This window comes from Lepisosteus oculatus, chromosome 3 (genome assembly GCF_040954835.1).
Source record: "Lepisosteus oculatus isolate fLepOcu1 chromosome 3, fLepOcu1.hap2, whole genome shotgun sequence".
Lineage (NCBI taxonomy): Eukaryota > Metazoa > Chordata > Actinopteri > Semionotiformes > Lepisosteidae > Lepisosteus > Lepisosteus oculatus.
In genome coordinates, this window is record NC_090698.1 from 27,825,256 (window position 1) to 27,848,043 (window position 22,788).

A 22,788-nucleotide genomic window follows, 5' to 3' on the forward strand; every position below is an offset into this window, starting at 1 on the left:
TATTAATGACAGATGGCGTTAAGGGAGTTGCAACACACTCTTTGCTGTAGTATATACAAGACTGCAGCACAGCAACAAGGTGTGCTGCGCATTATCCAATTATTCAATTACTAGCTTGGATAGTCTGTAAATATATAGAGTATTTTGAGCCTCTTTTCAATCTTTCCAATCTATCTAAACTCTTTATCTCTTCATTACTTTGCAAAATGGGTGCTCCATCATAACTGAAAAGGCTGATGGGATGAAAAGGTCTGTGTAATTTCTGGGCTTTAATCTATTCACTTTGTTTTGTGTTAAAAAACACAAAGGTTTCACTGATGACTCTGTCTCCTTTTACCATAGATAATTTCTCAGAAAATGATGAACAAACTATATTTTTTCAAAGAAAGCAATTAAGAGACAAAAACACCCTTGGTTAGAAAGTGACAAGTAAAAATAAAATGCAATCATTAAAATATCCAGAAAATATGAACACTTAACATTAACCTCAGCAGAACAATCAGCTTTTGATCATCTCAGTTTTAAAAAAACTACCACTGAGGCAATTCAAGCTTTTTAATTTTCTTGTTTGTGTCACGTGTCCCAACATGAGGAGCAAATTGATTGGCTCGTGTTGTAGCCAGCAGTCTTTTCGCTCTTTTGAGAAAGTTTGTCGCCTGAGACTGATGACTCGGGGTTCTTGGTACACTTGCAGTGTTAGTTAGAATAGGGTCTCTGGTAGCAAAACATCAAAAAGGCTTAGGTTATGATTGTGCATGTGCTTTAAATTCAGGCTAAAAACTCTATTTGCTTTGACGTGCAAAATAAATTCCATCCAGTTTATTCATTTGTTGGCATTAAACTAGAACAACTTAGGTGAAGTATCTCACTCAAGGGAACAGCAGCTTCTCATCAGGGATTTAAAGCTACAACCTTCCAGATACAGGTCCAGACCTCTGACCACTGCCCCATGCTATGGCCGGTTTACCTACAGTAGTTACTGCCAATGTTAGTCTGATCCATATAGCTGAAGTTCATATCCTTACTTCTTGCAAGAAACTAGCTGGAGTACTGTATATCTTTGGACCAACTGCTAAGTTACTAAAAACCAAACAAAGGGCATCCTCTCAGCAGCCTCCTCTTTTCTGCAAACTCTGTTTTTACGTTTTTACGTTTTTTAAAAACCTCAGTAGATTGTAGTAGTGGAGCACATTATTCACAACCTGTAACAAAAGCATTTTTATTTTACAAAAGCAAATTCCCAGCTGAATACAATAATGGATGGAAAACTTATGATAAGGTCATTTAAGGAGTTCATCACAGAAGTTGCAACAAATGCCATTAAACATTAACTTTCACCAATGTGCCATCAAAGAAAAACTGTAAATTATCTGTGTATACAGACACAGTCAAATGTAAAAGATTAACTAGATTGGGACGGAAATGCTTACTAAATATCTGAGTATTTGGTTTAAAAACTAGAATTTAAGTTCAACCTTTTGAACTATGCAAGAAGATCATCACAACAACGAAAAAAGGCCCAATTATGTTTTTCCTGCACTTATGATGATTTATTAATAAAGCAACAGTGAAATTTAAGTGCCACAAAAACCTATTATAACAGTTTTAGAGTTTTTAAAACACATCATCCTTCCTAATGGAAAGGAGTAATCCCATCAGCTAGAAGGTTTTTAATCTATTAAAGATTACAGACAGACCAAATTAAATTTTAGTTGAGTGGCTGTTGTCCAAAACCATGAGGCACAGTCTCAAAACTGTCTCTGCCTAACTTCAATTACAGACCTATTTATTTTGATTAACATTTCATTTTCCCACTGCTTGATTTTTCAAAAGAAGTATTGTTATATCACAAGAAAATCAGCACTAGGCAGATACCTAATCATGATATATGTCTTTGTGCGATACAACGAAGGTACAGTACATGGAGACTTTCTGCAGAGACCATATTGGGTCACGCATGACTTTTATGTACACAAATGCAATGTAGACTCACAATTAGTCTTAAGACAAAACTAAACTCACCTAGTAGAGGAGATATTCACATTGAATATATAGGAAACCGATAAAAAAATAACATAATATTCTTTATCCCTTTATAGCCTTTGAGTGATGCTGGGAGAGGATTCCGGATTTTACAATGGGCATGACTTAAGCATATGAAAAACTACAAGCTGTTCAGTTATATACAAGTGGCAAAAATGTTTAGTATTTCTAAAAGTAAGATTCATTAATAAGTACAAGCCAGCATTTTAAACCTGGACTTTAACCAGGCCTGATTTGTAAAGTGAAATATCTACAAAAAGCAAGGAGAACAGTCCAAGTTACAAATAAGAAAGACAAACCATGAAAGATTTCCACAAACCATTTTATAAAAAATAGGTAGGTACAGCAAGCACCCGAACCAGTATTGAAAAACTGGAGTCAAAGCAGGAGACTCTCTTGAGAAAGTGTTACACATCAAATGCACACAATACGCCAAACGTACACAGACGAGCCATGTTGCCAAAGCCGATACCCTGGCTTCTTTCAAATATCTGCTTCCAGACAAGAGGTACTAGCAACCAAACGGGCCAAATGGATTCCTTTCAAGGTCTAAGGCTAGTAATATAACCTAAATCCACATGTAGCATCATTCCAGTGCCACAAAACCTTAAGCAATGCACAACCTTGACTGGCTATACAATGCATTTAATTAGGCTCATCACATGTTTCTCTGTATTATGAAGTAAATCAATAACCTAATTTTTCCATTGCTGAACATCCCCAATCACCTATTTCTCTTGCCATACAGCGATGCCCAGATCTAGTCACTCAAACTACAGAGAACTGAACAGTAGTTTATCATAGACCCAGAACATGATATAGCAAATTCAACAAACCATTCACTTTCATTTCTTCTAGAATGAGTTTCCCCACGATGAATTCCACTGAGCTTCAAGATCTATTTCATTCAAGCAAGTTTTCTTAGTATTATCCTAAGACTTCAGAACTGAAATTCTTAATTTAACCTGAAGCCTGTGGTCTTATGTTAATGTCTAATTTCATTTTACTGTAATCAATTAAATTAAACCTATGTATTTTATGCATATGCATTATGTGTTCTCATAAACCTCAGATAATTATTCTTTTGTTGATGGCTTCTGTTTAAGATTCTAGAGCACTGAGAAACATGGTAATTGTAAAACAATGTTTGCTGCAATTATGATTATAATTTTCAATTTGGATTTTTCCAATGAAGACAGCTTCTAAGATGGTTTCCTTAAAGCTGATCTACAGAAAGTGTGTAAATAAAGTACAGAGGCATCAGACAGCGCTCTGAAGCTGATGGTAAGGAGTGGGAGTACAGAACATGGTCAGCTTTTGGAACACTGGTAGAATCTCATTTCCTCCAATTCAGTCTTGAGAAACCTTTTCAGGAGATGTGTTTTTGTTTTCTGGGCATGTGGCCTAAAACATCAGCAGAGAATCTCGCAGAATAAACACAATAAGATATGCAACATGTCAGAAATGAGGTAACAGGAGACCATTTTATATGAACAATTCATGGAACCTGAACAATTTCTGCAATGGGAATATTGAAGAACCAAAACAACCAAGTCCTGTTCTCCCAGCCACAAACTGAAAAGGCAGGCAATAAAAGAAAATCCGAACACGTCAGAAATTCTGAATCACATATATTGAATCTGAGGATTTGCTGGACAAATAAGATCATGGATTAAAAAATTTAAATAAACATCCCCCATCCTTTGTACTTCATTCCCAGGTTGTCATTAGTCACAAATGAAAGATGATGTACTGTACGTGGGTCTTTTGCACAGTTAAGTGTAGCGAAAACAAGCCATTTGAAACCCACACTACATCAGAAATGTTACTCCTACAGGACTTCAAACCACTGTGAAATGGCACGTAGCATCTTGATTGGTAACGAAAGCCTTTGAGCACTGTAAACCTCTTTGCTTTTTAATCACCCTGATCTTTTCACAGACTTTAGGAGTGTATCCTCCTGGCAGCTTCTTCAGTGAAAATCTTTAAATATCCCCTGTCACACGTGAAAGACAGCAATGTTATTAGGGAATGGGCATCGGCAACTAAACTGAATAACTTTTGGGTCAGGGATCCAGTTGATCTCTAAAGAAATCAAGTGAAAAGAAAATTAGCAACACAGGCCCATCAGAGCTCTCCTCTACCAAAAAGGAAAGGAACCAGGGAGGACTGGTGAAGTCTTGCTTCTCAATCCCGATGACCTGCCTGCATTTTAATCATTACCTCTAAAACCTGCCTCACCTCATCAATGCCACTGCTCAGCAAATAGTCTAAGCATTAACAGCAGTACAAACACTAACAATGGTACCAGGTGATTTTGGTGAAGCAACCATACTTTGTGCACCTGGAGATAACAGCACTCCTAAGCCTTGGGGTTAGAAACCATAAAGCTTGCCTTTCATGTTCTGTACATTTACATTTAGAATTATTTTTACTTCTGCTTTTTGACCTTTTTATTTAATTCCCTCCTACAGTAGGTTTAACAGAAAGTTTCCAATCCCCCATCTTTCTTAAAGATACAGTAACAAAAAACAGCTAAAATACAGCTAAAAAAACTTTTGAAACTATGTACAGATAAAGAGATGAGGCAGTAATATGCCAATCATAAGTGCATATGGAATTCTGCTGCTGACACTGGTATTACGTTGACTGATGTTAAAATGTACAGTATAAGAAGCAAAATCAATGGGAAACCAATTCAATGTGAAATAAAAAATAAAAAATCATGGAGCCATTTAAGAATAAAAGCTCAACTTGCTTTAAATGTAAACCAGCAGAAGATGACATCTACACCAGAACCTGCACTACCAGTATTTACAAATGTAAAAGACTGAAAACAAAGTAGTGACAACCCACAACATTTTGAACAATGTCCTAATTAAGCACTGGAATAGTGAAGTCCAAATTGTGTTTTTCACAATTACATTTGTGGGAACATGGTTTATCTTGGTGTCACCTGGCCATAAAACCTAATTTTATGAGGAGTAAGAAAGGGACAACAGACTCTCCTAAGAAGATTCACTAAATCATGGTGGAGGTTGTGTCATGAATTAGACCTGCACTTCTGCCTCCAGAATTGGCTGCCTTATCTTTACTGACTACACTAATGGTGGCAATTCTGACATTTACAAACATTTTAACTGCTTATGCAGAAGAAAAGCCTTCCGTGTGCATTGGTCAGTGCTTCACCATGCAACATGACGATTATCCAAAACATATGGCCAAAGCAACCAGGGAGTTCAGGAGAAAATACAAACGGAAAATCTTAGACTGGCCAAGTCTATCTCCAGACTTAAATCCAATTGAGCATGCTGAAGAAAACATTAGTCAGAACACCCCAAGAATAGACAGTAACTCAATGTGTCTGCTGTAGAAGCTTGGCAAAGTATCTCAAATGATTACAAAAAGAGCTGAATCGGTTGCAGACTTCATGAAGTTATTGCATGAAAGACATATGCAAGCAAAATATTGACTTTTGTAACGTTTACTCCCAATACTTTCAGTAACTTGAAATCACTGGAACCTGTCTTGTTTCTAATATAATCAAACATACTCATTAAATTATCCAAAAATAAATATACATATTCATATTAAGCTCATGATCACAAATAAAAACCGCTTGTTTGTTTCCGACATGGCTGTCCCAGTACTTTTGGAAGGCTCTGCTTGTGTGATATACAGTATGCTGCCATAAAAAAAAACTAAAAAAAAAAATTGAAAACAAACAGTCAAAGACTGTGATTTTCAGGGACACCTTCAATGGAGTGAAAACAGCCTCTGTGGATAAAGCAACAAATGCAATTTTTTCTGCGGTTTCTTGGTCAGTCACAAGTGTGACAACCTCTACACCAAATCTGTTTTGAGTGACGTCTTCCTTCTGGGGACCCAGCAGGTACAAGAGCTTAAACTATTGTGTCCCTTACCATCCCTGTATTTATTATGGCACATCTTTGAGGAAATGGGATGTTCCGGTGGTTTCACAAACCATAATCATGATTAATCTTAGACTGTATATTAAAATGCTACTTTTTTGCAAGCAAAAATAAGATTGTTGCTATTAGGGGTCTGGAAACCTGTTTTCTATGATGCCAACTTTATAGTTTTATAAAAAGTTCCTTTCATTAATTTGTAGTTCAACAATTTGGAGAACTGAAATTAAATTAATTGGACTAAAGATATACTGGATTAAATTGTATCATATTGTCCACCTGTCCTCATTTGGAAAAAAGAAATTGGAAATGTTCCAGAATCTGATACAAAACCCAAACTTAAATAATAGCCGAGCTTAATTTTTTTCTTGTTATGCATTATTCCACAATATTCATTTTAGCTAAACAGCACACAGTGTTTCGTCTGTCTGCATCAAGCACCATTTCCCTTTGGTCATATTCTAACACACCAACAAGTGACAAATTATGTCTAGAAGGAACTAATTACAGAAATATAAACATAACTCAAAACCTATCATTTTTTTCTTGTACTAGCAGCCATGTTACAAGGTCTTAACAAAACCATTCTGCCCTGTCAAATCTGATCTGTGCCCCCTTTTGTTCAAAAGCACAAAACTTTAGCAAGCTCCAGTTCACGGCAATCTCAATTTATAGCAACAGCTGCGCTTTCATGCCCTGACCACAGCAGAGCTGGTTCAAAGACAGAGACAACAATGCACCCTTATCATGTTTAAGGACACCGTATCACAAGTAAAATAGCTCCAGATTTCCCTGAGCAACACTGCTCCCATTCCATTGTTTAAAACGAAACAAGGAAGTGTTATTCAAGTTTTCAGAGTCCCTCCCCCCCACAAAAAAATAATTTAGAAATATAATTTAGTAACTATTTTGAATGTAAATGGACTTGGATGAAAAATAATAATTCCAGAGCTTGAAAGCAAAACAGCCTTTTTCATCTTTTGCAATCCTCACTGCACACTTCACACACCTAGCAATGAAGTAAATGGGCTAGTTAACACTGCTCTTTACTCAGAATTACATCCATCCATTTTCTACATTCCAATTCAGGGTCACAGGGGAAATGAAGCCAGATCTGGCAAGAAACAAGTGCAAGGGGGGTTAACCATGGATGGGACACCAGTCCATAGCAAAAATCATGCCAATGTATATATACGTACAGTATCTAAGCACAAACAAGATTCTGTACAGCTCATACGGGATCCATAATTATCTACAACATGATACAGAATTAGATTCATTTACTTTGATAATTACACCCACAGTTATCATGGCAAAAGAAAAGCCATCAGTGAGAACAGGCCATGTGGTACTCTGAACTTTATTTGGTTTATTTTTTCTAGAGCAACCCTACCAGTGTAGGTGTAAGCAAATCAAAACTACAAACTACCCTGCTTGTCTTTGAAAGATGGGAAGAAATCACAGCATCATGGGAAAACTAGGTGAACCTGCAAACTCCACACAGGACTTGTAATCAATCCCAGCACCCTGGAGTTCAGGCACTAGGTACCAGCCACCATGCTGTATAGTGACTATATATTTGAAATTTCACTGCATCAACAGCATATGGCTTCTATGGAAATAGAGTTACAAATTAATTAGCTAAGTCCTAGATTGTTCAAAAACACCTGGTGGACACCACTTGTCCTTAGTCACGGGAAAGATGTGAGAATTTAAGACCGTTCTGACAAAATATAAGTTCAAAAGACCAATCAACGATCAAACATGCTTAGCACTGAATGAGTGTTGAAGAACAAGTGACAACTGGACACTTCTCTAAGATACATACCCGGAATCTAAATACCAGAGAAACGATGACACCTTCAGTTCATTGTCAGTTGTGTGCTTCTGTTGAGTATTATAGGCTTGTTTTTCAAAATGAAATCACAAACTGGAAATCAGTTCATTTGAACCATGGAACACAATGAATATTATCTAGATTGCAAATATCCAGTATGTGAAATATCCATCACAGAAATTTGGCAAGCAGGTTACCACGAAGTGGGTCCACTGGAGTATAAGATGGTGTAAGGTCAAACTTTTTGGGACTGTCTCAGTAATGCAAAAGGCTTGTGAAAAAAATTGAATTCTGCACAAGTCATATAACGTGCAAGCCAAGCAATTCAGACACTATACAAGTGTGTTCATATTAAGACCAATAAAATTTTTTCAGAAGAAATGAGAAACCAGGAGTATACCACAGTATCATAGGCATTATATAAATCGTGTGATTTTTGTTGAAAGCCATTATAATATTATCAAGAACTATTCAGGTTGCAGTAAAACATCCTCAGACAGAAATATTACATACCAGACTACACATTAGATTAAATGTAATTTATGTCTAAAACATAAAAAGTAGCTTAATGGATTGTAAAAAAGGTGTCTATAAACTTTGAAAGGCAAGGCCTTTGGATGGATAGAGGTCTGTAGCAGTTAGGAGCTGATGTATCACCCCGTTTGAAAAGAGGCAAAACGAGGGCAAAAGAGCAAATGAGAGGGTAATTTGTGTTCTATAAATTTAACATACCTTCCAGATTCTGTTAGGAGTATTTAAGAGGTTAGAGAATTGATGGTTGCAATAGTTCATTTTTGAGCTTCTCGTGGCTTGTGAGTATTTTTAATTTGTCTGAAGGAAAGTCAATCAGTTTATTTTACAATCCTTAACAGTTTGCCAAGATAAATTATTTTTCTCTAAGTTAACAGCGCAGGGCAAATTTAGTTTTTTTTAACTCTAAACCTTAGAACTGGTGCATACTCGTTATTAACGTTGCTAAACATATATTTCAAAATACTTTATAATCTATAATTCTTGAACAATATCAAGATGAGACGGAGATACTCTCAGACAGAGGTCAGTAAACGCATACAAATTTTGGAATGCATTTTTTTTTAAAAGATGAATGCATTAACGAATGTCCACATCCTACCTCGTAATGAGAACAGCGTTATCATGGTGAGCGATCCCATTTTCTGGAATGCTGTTCCCGTCACCTTGGTGTGAGAGGATAGATTTCTGCCATTTACAGAAGCTGTCCAAAGACTTGTCTGCATGGTGGTTTATCTCCAGGTTTGGCTGAAACAGAACCCACAGAACAGGTAGAGTTAATAAGCAGTGCAATGTTCCCAGTCATTAAGTTTCCCAAGGCAACTAGAGGATATTTACAGAATGAATGGTTTTAGGAGAGCAATCCCTGTTTACCTCAGGCTTAGTGTTCTAGACTTCAGATTGCTAACCGAGTCTAAACATTTGTGCATAGTTAACTCAACAAAAATAACCTAAACTTAAAGGAAAGCATTAATTTAAATAACAACACATGTTTCATTTTGTTGTCCACTTCTCAACATCACCTCTGTTCTTAAGTCAAATGCTAGCAGCTGTATCATCCTGCAACTCACCACCGAAGCTAAGTAGGTGTGAGCCTGGTAAGTATCTGGATGGGAGAGCTCTTGGGAAAGCTAAGGTTGCTGCTGGAAGAGATGTCAATAGGGCCAGCAGGGGGTGCTCACCCTGAGATTTGTGTGGGTCCCAATGCTCCAGTATAGTGATGGGGACACTACAGTATAAAAAAGGCTCGAAAAGAGTAGGGGTACTACCCCAATGTCCTGGCCACATTTCCCATTGGCCTTTACCACTCATGGCCTCCTAGTCATCCACATCTATCAATTTGGCTTCATTACTCTGTTCTCCTCCCCACTCACAGCTGGTGTATGGTGAGCAGACTGTTCACACTTTGGTAGCTGTCACATCATCCAGGTGGATGCAGAACATTGGTGGTGGAGAGGAGTCCCCATGTAAAGCGCTTTGAATGGAGTGTCCAGAAAAGCTCTATATAGGTGTAAGTAATTATTATTATTATTATTATTATTATTATTATTATTATTATTATTATTATTATTATTATATGTCCTGTATTGATTGGGCCGAGAAGCCACCAGGCTAATGGAGGATGCAGGCCAAATCCAAGGAAGGAGATAATAACCCTTCTGCACCTTCGCTCCAGATTGGCCCCTCACACATAAAGAGAAGATATTTAACCGTAGATATGCTCCTTTGGTCAAAGCCATAACTTTTCCAGCATAAAACCAGCTTTGGTCTGCATAAGTATAGAAGTGAAATGCATGTACTACAACACAGGCATCCTAGTCACACTCCCTGAAGGATCTGGTGTTTTATGTTCTCACTTACCCTGTTGGCATAATTAAGTGTAGAAATATTGTATGTCTAACCAAGCGTTTTGGTACAGTTACCTACAAAACACCACCAGTATTTGGTATATGTATACAGTATGTGAGTATTTTGAGCACTCCAGAGTAAAAGTACCTTTCCATCATTCAACGTTCAATGACCACTTTATCCTCAAAAAGACTGCAGTCGACCTATACTACATGACCTGATAGCTACAGGACAGGAGCAAGGCAAGGACTACGACCTGAAGAGGATACCATTACAGGTCACACAAGCAAGTTCAATTCAGAGATGCCAATTAACAGCCTTTAGACTTTGGGACCAAAGCCCAACGACTGATTCAGTAAGCGACTGATTCCACATCATACAAGAAAACCTATTTGCTTTGGATGGTATGCAAAGCCTATATTAATGCCTACTCCATGAAACAACTTTCAACTGTCCTGTAAAAACAATAAAAGTGCCCAAAAATAGATACTAGAAATCATGGGTAAATCTCAGGTAAGTTCATTAGTATTTTTTATGCAACATTTACATCTCTCTTTAGTGGAGATAACCATGTTAGCAACTGAAGCAATCCTCACAGGTTTTTATTTCCAGATGGGATTCAGTGTGGATAAATAGGTCAAACACATATTGGAGATGTGAGACAAGTTGATTCTGCCCATGGGATTTCAGTTTGAACTGAGCAGAACTTTCTGGGACAGAGGTCAGTGAAGTACTCACCCAGCATGAGTCCAGGCTCCAGATCGAGCTGAAAACAATGTGCATCTGTGTACACATAAACACTTTTAGCTAAAATGGCATTAATGAAATATGTTGGAGGTAAGGAAAGCTTGGGATCCATTGTAACACCACAAACACCTCAAAAAAGTTTAATGGTGTATTTCCACCTCCACAGAGTTTCTGAGTTCCCAAAGTGTTTTGTTGATGTCACTTTTAAATACCTCAAACTTAAGATATTTGTTTCAGCAAAATTGTGTTCATCCTTAAACTGTTTATTTAAAATCACAGGTTTTGGAGTGAACGCTTGAGTAGGAGATAATGTTTTTAACTAGTTCTAGTCTAGTTCTGAATGAAAATCCTAGTTTTCTCTTACACATAAAAAACTATTAACCTCGAACAAACTGAAAACAAAGGATCACAAACATATAAAAAGAGTTTTGGGCATCGGGTCCTTGGAATAAGTGAATCACAGTGACCTTACCTGGTCCTCAGTGAGAACGATCAGGCGGGTGACAATAATGTTCACAACGTTTCCTAGACTGGAATCACGGTAAAGTTTGGCAACCTGACCTCCAGAAAAGAAGAAAAGACACAAAGTCAGACAAAATAAACACTGCACTGTTTGGCAATTTTACCCTTCTAGGAAATTACATTATGAAGTTGTAGTAGACTGACAAAGCCAAGGTCAGAACTCCCATTTCTTAATGTATCTCCATTATACAACAAAATCAGATGCCTTTTAAATATCCAAAGGTAATTCACTTTTAAATTATTTCAACCAGGATCTGCACAAAAAGGAGTAGAAATGGCCTCTGCATTCTCTTCATTACTACTTCACTATTATCACTTTCAGAAAGAATAAGCAAGCAACCCCTTTAGCTTATTCAGTAAAGTCCGACAAAGATGTCTGTATAAGAAAGTGTTCGCAGTTCTCATGGTAGCGGTCTCTGGAACCACACTAACTTGAGTCAGCTTGCTAAGGAGCCAGTGAAAAGCGGGATCAAACTTACAATATTCATTACAGACAGAATGTAATGCTCGATGTCCTTGCGCCCGTGGTATCCCACCATCATTTTGTCGGCTACCACCAGGGTCTCCACAAACCTCTCCGAGCTTACGGATCTCTTCCGCCGGTGGGCAGTCCTGGCCGCACTGTTGTTAGTTGGGGTGGGGGCTGCAAAGGCTGGGGAACTGCCCTGCCACCAGGGCTTCTCGCTTCTTGTGAGGTCTGAAAGGCGTAAGGATAGCGTTTAGTTGGGTAACCTGGTTGATGTGCGCTGTTCCGTACCTGCTGTGCATCTGTTCAGCACGTCTTGTTCTAAATATCCTGCAGTTAAAACAGTACAGACCAACACACATTGTTCAGAGCACACTAATTATACAACTTCAAAGCTGGCTATAAACCAATGGTCCTTTATTCGGTGCCGAGATATTTATCTGGTGAGCTGCCTACCTTCTGTCATTGTCTCATTTCTTCTTCTTAGTAGCCTGTGTTTATTAACTGAAACATTAAAGGTCCAATTTCTTAGGTACCCATTATCCTCTATGTTGCCAATGTTCAACTGCTCATACTAAATACAAAGGACGCTGGATTTAACACTGTCTTTTCTGCACCAGTCTTTGGTTTTTAACTACCAACGCAAAACCTTTGGTGCCTCAGTGCCTCTGGGATGTTTATGCTTTATGTGTATTTGATTATTTTTTTTCCATACGAAGGAATTTTCAGATTCAGAAAAAATCAGAAATGAGACAAGCTCATTTTTTTTTACAAACTTTATCCCCACCCCCAAGTTAGTGGTTATTGCAGTAGGTGAGGAACACAATTCAAATAAAGTTTTAAATTTGTTAAAGGTGCATTATCAAGCTTTTATTTTAAAAGATCTACATATTTGCAACCTTCATTTACTCACGCCTTAGAAATGACAAGCTTTTACTTACAGACAAATGTGCAAATAAATCTAATTTCAATACCAGCAGCCAAAACATTATTGTACAAGATACTCTTCATTTTTATTTGGTTTTGAAGAAATTCATATCAGAATAAAATGACATTGTTGATTAAAAACAGCTACATATTCAAGATGCCTTCAAAACCAATGCCTTGGCCTTCGCAACAAGCAATGTCAAGCAGTCATATGCCGTTATTTAGCGAATTATTTTCAAGATGTACACAATCTGGTTGATATTTAAACAGTGAGTTAAATATCTGACAATTCCAAAGCTGACAGATGACACAGCAATGGCTTGAGTAAGTGATATATTTTCATCTGAGCAACAAAAAAAGGGGTAAGTTACATCATTTCCCCTCCCAGTTTTCTGCTCCCATAGCGTAGTACTTCTGAAGAAGCTCCTGCAACTTTGAATAATAAATGAAATGAAGAGCTCTTTAGAAAGAGTTTTCAAAATATCAATTGCAAATTTTGAATTAGTTTTAATTTTGGGGATTTTTGTTGTTATTTTATAATGTTCATTTGTCTTTGATTTACTTAATAATCCCTGAAGTCTCACTATTTGTAGGCTAGTGGTTGCTTCAAACACACATATCAGAACACAGCAAGCCTCCTCAGAGCCCCAAAGTATGAAAGGCATCCATGTAAAAGCTGCCCTCTTGAGCCAAAGTGCGACAGCCTGTTTGTAGTCCAGATGTGCTAGCAGCCCCATTAGACGGTACAAGTTGTAACAGGTTTGTGACATGCAGATGGCTAATCCACTGAAAAAAAGATGTAGAAATGGAACACAACGGCCCACATAAAAAAACTTCAGGAAAACTGTAACACCTCCTTAGATGCAATTTACAGCCGAATTTAAAGACTTCTGTGCTTAACTATTGAGATACGAGTTTGAGCTCCTTGGAGGCATGTGCTTGGGTTATATCCCAAAACAGTACTTATTCAAATATTTGTGTCTGCATGTGTGGTTCAGTGAAAGAGGGGAAGTGGGGGCAATGCATTGCTATGGCAAAACAAGAAGAAATAACTTCACAATGACAGTAACTCTTGAAAAGAGAGAATATGGGGGACAACTGCACAATGTACACGCATGTATTATAATAATAATAATAATAATAATAATAATAATAATAATAATAATTGCTTACACTTATATAGCGCTTTTCTGGACACTCCACTCAAAGCGCTTTACAGGTAATGGGGTTTCCCCTCCACCACCACCAATGTGCAGCATCCACCTGGATGATGCGATGGCAGCCATAGTGCGCCAGAACGCTCACCCCACATCAGCTATCAGTGGGGAGGAGAGCAGAGTAATGTAGCAAATTCATAGATGGGGATTATTAGGAGGCCATGATTGGTAAGGAAATTTGGCCAGGACGCCAGGGTTACACCCCTACTCTTTTCGAGAGACGCCCTGGGATTTTTAATGACCACAGAGAGTCAGGACCTCGGTTTTACATATATATATTCCCTTTGGCTTTCCGGATGCCAACGACAACTCCACTAAGAAAGTAAGTCGGAGATAAGCACTTCTATGATAGCTCCGCGCGGCCGTTTCGTCAAATGAGACTAGAGCATGCTGTTCACTCCCATCACCACAGTTGAAGACGGAGGAGTTCAGTTACCTGAAACGCCACAGCTGGACTCCTCATTGTGTCCATGTTGCCGGGGAATGGAAGATTTTTTATAAATAACATGTGGTTGTCCTTCTTCAAAGTTTAGATCACTGGAATTTTTGGAGGGTATATTCTTTAATGGCTCAATTAAATATTGCTCTTCCTCTGTTGTAATAACACCATGCTTGTTGGAAAATAATGAGAAAACAGGTAATGGAGAATTAAATGTGCAAGAAGGAAGCACAGCAATATCAGTAACTGCTTGGTTCTGTCATGAATCAGTATTCACAATGAAATCTACATTTGTAAATTTGCTAACAATAATTTAATGTGGATTAAAATCAATGTTCTGGATGACTCTTTGCATAATCTCTTCAAAAAAGTTTTCCCTATCAAAGCTTTTGGACAGGCCAAAGTAATAGATGTTGAGTGAATAAAATAGTAAAGTAATATTTAATTGACTGTACCACCTCACACTAGAGAATTTGGAATCTTTTTCAGAGATGATTTGATAACAATTGAACAGGTGCTGAATAAAAGTTGAGGTCTGCAGATAAACTTTTAAAGACGTTTCAATTACCATCTCTGAGCAATGAATTAAAATCTTTCAAATGCAGCGGTAATGATGCCTTAATATCTTCCTTTAAAATACAGGACATTGATACAGAGCATCAATTCAAATTAAAAATGAATTAACCTAGAGGAATACAACTACATTTTACTTGTTTGTATACACAAAAGAAATAAAAAGTTTATGTGCTTGATGAGGCATTTAAAATTCTTACTGAAATCAACAAGCAACAAAAACAGGATCTTAATCCTTTAGCAGTTTAAAGTGAAATAAAATAGAGCCTTATATACAATTAACTTATATTTTTCACCATGACAAGGCTGGGTCAATGTAATAATGCTTTGGATTTGGCTTTTGGAATCTTTGGAATTGTACTACTTATTTCCTCAGGGGACCTGCATTCTGGCTTTGAAGAATGGCTTTTTCTCCACTGCTATTTACACAGCTATAGTTCACAACATTTAATCGTGACTACGACGGGTTGACATTCCAGCACCCGTCATAAGAGGTTCTTTAAGATAACTGCAATCATCTGTATGACCTGTATCGTATAGTACAATGATTTCTGCATCAAAAGCACTCAAGAAGATCAACAGATCACAGAAAAAAGGGGAATAAACAATGTATGTTCAATGCAGATGTAGAGATTACTATTATTCCTGCATTTATCAATCTAATGTTCTGTGAATGTACTAATTGGTAAAACAAGAATGCCTTCATTTTTTGTTTAAAATAATGCCTGCATGCTTATCCTTAGGCAGGGCATATAGAAAGCTATGAAAATAAAAACATCTGACTAAACCAATACTTTCCTAAACGGTATGACAAGTTGTTCTTCTACTTATCCTTTATGAAATCTTTTCCTGTGTTATCATCTACCTGTTTCTCTGCACAAAATTGCATTGCGAAAGGGGCAGATCAGCTGTCCTGACAGCTGCAGAAGCTACCTCACAGCAGGCTGCACTGCCAAAAATATTATGCAGATTAGCCATGTGTTGCAGGGAGAAATCGTCTTTCCCTTATTAAAACAGAATTAAAATGACAGTATATTACAGCAAAACGCCTGTGTGTCCCTTTTACACTGGATCCTTCATGTATCTTTGGACAAGAGCGAAACAATTTATAAAACACAAAACTCAAAAATGTATAATAATGACTCAGTGAATCAGGTTCTCTCCAATCCGTTTATACACTAAAAGACATAATGAGTACTTTGTTTGACCAAAAGCCCTTTAAACGATCAGGGAAACTGTCATAACTAACATTGTAAACTTAAAGGACATAAAGTCAATTTTACTCACCAAGCCATTGCAGTTGCTCAACGCGACCTTCGTTGTGGTATATTGATCTTGTAGGTATCCAGTATAATGGCAATTCTCTACAAAATCGTGCCGCCATTCTGGTCCATCTTTACCCCAGTATTCTACAGTAAAATGTTTAGACACTAAGTAAGGGTTCAGAGTCAGATTTAAATGAAAGTGCCTTCCATAGGCAGAGAGTCTGTAGAAGAGTCTGGGCTCTGCAGAGTGTTGGTCCACAGGCTGTGCACTCCTTCTCCACCGCAACGGCCTGTAAGGTTTCACAGTAAAGCTCATGAAGTCTCCGTTCTCATCCACTCTCACTGGGACTGTCAGCTGGTAGTGTTCAAGGTAGGATAGGAACTCCTCTTTTTAAGCAAGAGTTGAACAAGTCCGGGAAGCAAACATGAGAGAGAAAATAGGATGTAACAAGTGCTGATGCAAATATCAAGCACAACCAGTACGCACGAGGCAGGGATATCACACATACAATTCCAGCGATTCAAACATAAACAGATTACATCTATAACCCGGCTGTCCTTATGGGGACAAAATCATTTTTTACACGGACAAAGGTGCCATACGTGGCCAAGAACCCAACTGAAGCAACAATATCCTTGGTCACTGTCCTTAGTTTGTATTTAAAAAATGTAATATGTAAATAAGTAACTAACAAATTCCATAGAAGAGAAAGAAAGAAGACCTTCAAAGAATATAGCATGACCATGACTTACCTCTTCAATTTTGTTAATGGCTCCCTTTGTGCAACAACAAATCTTTTTCTTTTGTAAAGTCTAACAAAGTACGATTATCGAATTAAATAATCTGAAAATGGTTTTATGCAGTAGATGAGGAAATGAAAGGGCTGGGTAAGTGGTGAGCCACCAAGCTCAGGAATTAAAACTTGTCAGTCATCCCTCCTCTTTGCCTCACCCCTACCAAACAGGTGGAAATTGCTGACCATCTGACAGGAGGAACATGTGGCGATCAAACCGCTGCACGAAGAGGTAGAGAAACTACTGACTGCACCTTCCTGGGATGTCCACTAATAGAGCCCGCTGATGAGTGATTAAGTTACGAATTAAAACTTGGTGGAGTCCTGCATTGAACTGAATGCAAAAGGCAAGACTCCCCCCCTCCCTCCCCGTCCTCATCCCAGATTGGATTCGAACTGCGCAAATTCCTGCTTAAGAGGAGCAGGGTATAAGGGAGCTCCATCAGAAGCACCAGCACTCCTGTACTTCTTTGGATCAGACCAAGCTATGAAGTTTCAGCTGCAACAGAGCCGTATGTACATGCTTAAACAGATCGTGCTGTTTGATATAGCAAAAACCATTCACTGGAGGAGCACAGGATTTTGAGCCAGTGCCTAGCCTACACCTGTTAGGATGCGCACACACAGCTAAGAAAGCACGCTTGCAGAGCAATCCTACCTTGGGAACTGTGTGAAAGTCTGTTGTGGCTTTGAAATTCAGAAGCAGCCATGACCAGGCCCAATATCCAAGTCAGCGTCTTCCAAAAAATTTCCATAATTTAGAAAAGATCTAACTTGGGGTGGGGGGGGGATGGGGGGTGGGGGAGGTAGGGGGCTACCGTTGGGCTAAAAGGCTTTGCTTAATCCAGCATCGCACCATGAATCCATTGCTGAAGTCCTGTATAGTGTTAATTCCTCAGGTCGGTGATCCAGACGGCAATCTGCTTCTTAGATTGGGCTCTGCCAGCAGGTTCTACTCGCATTCGTGTCTGGATGCATGTCCTCTCCGCAAGACGCACAAATCAATCAATTAAAGGATTTCAAGTAATTCCAAAACAGCAGATCTATACTGGAGGTCTGTCTTGAACTATCCATCGGCGTACCTGGAAATAAATCAATGAATATTATAACTAGATAAAGGCATTTAATATCACCAGAAGAGCCCGTCTTCTGTACAGTTAGTATGTTTTCATGGAGGAAAACTCCCAGGGAAGCAACAAATGAAGTTATCTCAAACCAGAAAATGGTAGAATTCGCCGCACACACAAATAAACAGTGGTAGCTGTTAAGAAAGCCAATAAGACTTAAAAACTAGTATAAGCAAGAGTTCATCTTTACAAAATCTATTATTTATTTCTTAACATGAACCAGGGCAATGAGATTCAGTCACCTCTTTACACACACAGTTATTATTATACTGTAGGTGCTAGGTCTCACTATTCAATGTACAATTCATATAATGTCCCTGTTAAAAGGTGGTTTAGATGCTGAGATTCAGGAGCTCTTTGATGGTTTAAAAGCTGAAGTCCGGGGACGACCCCCAGACTTTCCAGCTCTAGTCAAAACAACAAATTGATTAAGTCAAAAATTCGTGCAGCAATTTCCGCAAAGCGCCTCCAGTCAATGCGGCATCTGGCGTTAACAGATTATTTCATTGAGAGGTCTTCTTACTCAGATGCTAACGCCCAGTGTGAAACTAAAAAAAAACAACAACAACAACTTGCGTTTGCGGTATGGACTGGACGTAGTAGCCAAAATTCCAAATGCCTTACATAGTTCGTGAAATGAAACGGTCAGTAGTGATCATTTGGGAAAGGTAAAAACGCTGCGGTTCCTCATCGTCATAAATAATGTTTCCAGCATATTGCGATGCTTGTCAGTTTGGAAGGCTGCCACGTTTAGAGGCTAACCTGCTGAAACCCCCGAGACATTTTTTTGGGGGAAAAAAGTGTTTCAACACTTCACATTATTCCTTCTAGCACTGATTCAACTTATACCCAATGTGCCCAGAAACAGGGTAATACGTTGTATTTTTTTTACAAAAATTAAAGACCGCTGTGCAATCTACGGTAATTTACACAGAACGAAATGCTAATGTTATATCGCTTGATAAGATTAAAAGTAATTAGAGCTATTTTTGGTTACTTACTTATGTTACTTAGTTTGGCAAGGATGTAGCGTTTAAAACTTAATTGGTAAGAAATTGGTAAGAATTTGAGTTTCGGTACTTATAAGTTACCTTTGCTTTTTCACTGACAGCGCAATTACTGTATAAAAGATCCTGAGTTAGTAGGGTAGATTCGTAGCCAATGAAATTAAGGGAGAGGTTATTCTAGTGTCAGTCACTACAGAGCTGCCTACCTACGGATAATTTACCTGTTCCCTTATAATAACCATGAAACAGATTTCAGAATTGTTTTGGATATTTACTGTTCCTTACAAAATGTATCAGAAACAGCTAAATGAACTGACCGGCTGCTTTCAAATAGTGGTACATTTACTAGCCATGATGAAGACAGCTTGGTTCCTTTAGTGACATTTTTAGTTTTTTTTTTTAGATTCTCGAGATGTTAATAAAATTCACATAACCTACTAGAAGGCTGACACACTTTCTGTCTGGCTTTAGTAAAGTTAACATCCCGCAGTCCAATTCCAGACAGCAGCGCTAAATCTATTTGGATAAAACGCGTGTGACCCAGACAGTTGGCAACAGTCCCAAATGCATTACACCGGCAGCTCAAATAAAAACAAGCATCTCTCACTACAATGAAATAAAAGGAGAAGGGCTTCTAATTCTAGTACAACTCACCTGAGGACTCTGCGTTTGATTTGGATAAATAAAAGCATGGTCAACAGACAAACAGCCCCTGTGCACACCTGCTCGCCTGCGTTAACCTGATCGCCGTCAATTGCAATGGCAAAAGTTTACAAATAAAAAAATCCCAGGTGACCACAAGTAAATGAAAGCACAAAGATAAATCTGGTTGATTAGCCTATTAAAAGATTAGATCCTGGACTTATCAGCCTATGCTAAAGCCCACTGGACTCCAGTATTGGGTCAGATGCGAGCCTGCAGAAATCGCTGTTACACACAGAGAGAGAACAGTAATATCATCAGAAATGATTCTCGGACCACCAAGTTCTTTTAGACCTAAACCAAATGGAGGTGGGATTTTAAATACGTGTCTTTCGGTTATTTAATTTAAAACTTTTACTTTTATTTCGTTTTAATCAAAAATGGCTTGTATCAAATACATCTTCAATATAAGCACACATACAGCTGGCTACATGATGAGGACAGCAATGTCCTGTTCACTTTTGCCGGCTGATTAGAAGACGTTGCATGATAGTTACCGTTTTGATCTTCATTGTCAGAAGCATTACCTACTGAAGAGCTCACAGACAACAGAACTCGTCTGCACTGAAGTTCCGCAGTCAATTCACTGCCTTCTTCCCCCTTTCGCTTTAGAATCTTTCTCATTTATTTTCATGCCGAAAAAAGGGATGCTGGAGTGTTTCTTCTTTTTGAAGTAAAAAAATAGATGAGGAGCTTCAGAGAATCAACTGACTTTGTTGCAATTCCAAAAATACAATTCCATTAATTCATTAAAAAAAACCTGAATAAATTTTTCTTAAGGTATTTAGTTTCTCTGTTTGTGTTTGCTTGTTTTGTTGGATGTGCAAAAAATACTTATTCCTATATCATAAAAATAATTTCAAAATACACTGAAGCAGTGCAGGCAAGACAGGAAAGTTGTGTTGAAGTAGCCCCCTTTATTACAGTACCCGGCCTATAGCCAAGTTTCGAGCTGCTCAGAATTGGCAGTTTTACACTGGGAGGTTCGGCTGACGTCAGTGCAGATGTGCTTTAGTTTAGCTGTCAGCTGTGCGCATGTTCCGATGTGAATCACGTGAAGGGGGAGGGGGGTCGGGGGGTACAAACAGGGTACGGTCTTTCTGCATAGGTACATTGCCAACTTCTAGTGAACTGGACGGGAGTTTCGTTCCCCTTCTGTACAGTTCTTTCGGTAAACGTGACACTTGTTTAATTGATGTTTCAGGCTTACCTGCCCCCCAAGAAAGTGCAGGAGACAAACGTTCACTGAGGGCAACCTTGCAAAAGGCATCGAGTTTTTACTAACAACAGCAATGTTATAGAAACAAACGTTCTCTGTCTTAAATTGCTGATTGAGGGAATCGGGGTTTCATTTCAATTTCTGTTACCTTTTCGTAGAAAACGTTCTCATGACCGCCAACGACAATGATAAATTCTACTTTAAAGCGGCATCCTAAAAGTCAGTAAAAACGAGCTTGGTCGAGGAGTGGGAAGTCACTTTAATTCTTCATATTGCCACACATTAGTGATCTTTATGGAATAGTACTTGAAATTAAACATTCCAAGGTAAAAAATCTGCCAGCTGCCAAATATTTGAAAAGTGCTTCTTTTGCTGTTGAAGTGTCCTCCCGCATCACATAAATCTCTCCTATTTTGATGCCTTGAAACGAAGAATCTATATTTTCCCCTTCTTTTTTCCATCCCACGCCGGAGGTTGTAGTTTTAATCCCTAGAAGGATATGAGCATTTGGCTAGAGCTGCGGTGATTCACAAGGTCGTGGTTGGATCATACAACGGATAATAGTCGCTGTGACTGTCATTGGGCTTTGAGCCACCTGAAGTAAAATGATCTCTGCCTTCAATATTTTGTCTTTTTTTTGTGCATTTTTTAAAAACCCCAAGTTGTATATATTGCACTCATATGTCATTTCTGTCTTTGATGTATACACACACAATATTGGTTTATTTTAAAAGGCCATAATTCACTTTTATTGTAAAACACCGAGCGGTTACTATTTTAAAATATTGCCTTTTCTGTTCCGTAAAATACAGCTAAATGAACTATATTGACATCCTGACCTACATCTAAAGTCCAGCGATATGATCTTACATCAGTCTCATACATTCTAATATATTAATGTTCGACGGATCGTTTTAAACCAAGGAACAAAAGTGCTTGTTCAGTGCGCCATCGTGTGGATAAAACTAAATATACAGTATTAAACACTCACGCGTTACATGCTTTTTTGCAGTAGATTTTCATCCCTCCTGCCACGTGAATGTGGATTTTTTTAAATCATTTTTTAGTTTGCTGTATTTTAGATACAAATGTTTTAAGAGCTTATCAAGCAAATGTTTATGTAGCGGTTTCCATACATACAGTACCAGGTGCGATTTGAAGGGCTATTCCAGATTTGGAAATTATTTTAATACTGATATTTCAGGCTTCAGGAAAGTATTTTTTTTTGCCAATAACAATAAATGAGAAGAAACTACAGATTAACAACAAGAAAACAACATAGGAGACACAATAAGAAAGTAAATGATATTGTAACGCTTACGGCCGACAGGTACTGTGTAAGAGCCGGCTTACCAGAGCAGGTGACGTCACCGCCCTGTGGAGAGATCTCTCTTTAGCTCACCATGCTGGGTGACGAGAGAGTCCCGGGTTCGAGCCCCCGACAGTGGGGGGGCCGACCTAATGCGGCAAGGGCGCCCGCCTGAACCCCCGTTGCGTTACAATATGAAAATGAAAGGGTCATTTACATTTCTCAGGTGAAGTTATTCTAAGTATCCTCATTCAGTTTTGATGTAGCAAAACAAGTAATGAAAAAG

The 22,788-nt window shown here is 38.3% G+C and overlaps 1 protein-coding gene across 1 annotated transcript in view; it reads right to left on the reverse strand.

Annotated features, from left to right (window-relative positions):
• Positions 1 to 20,911, reverse strand: part of adamts6 (ADAM metallopeptidase with thrombospondin type 1 motif, 6) — a 101,558-nt gene extending 80,647 nt beyond the window's left edge. The window contains exons 1-7 of the mRNA XM_006627029.3: positions 20,472 to 20,911; positions 17,797 to 18,220; positions 16,367 to 16,731; positions 14,504 to 14,678; positions 11,937 to 12,154; positions 11,408 to 11,491; positions 8,942 to 9,087 (exon numbers count right to left, since the gene is read on the reverse strand). Of these exons, the coding sequence (XP_006627092.1) occupies positions 8,942 to 9,087; positions 11,408 to 11,491; positions 11,937 to 12,154; positions 14,504 to 14,678; positions 16,367 to 16,731; positions 17,797 to 17,893 (1,085 nt within the window). The 5' untranslated portion in view covers positions 17,894 to 18,220; positions 20,472 to 20,911. The remainder of the gene's footprint in view (positions 1 to 8,941; positions 9,088 to 11,407; positions 11,492 to 11,936; positions 12,155 to 14,503; positions 14,679 to 16,366; positions 16,732 to 17,796; positions 18,221 to 20,471) is intronic.
• Between the last annotated feature and the right edge of the window lie 1,877 nt (positions 20,912 to 22,788).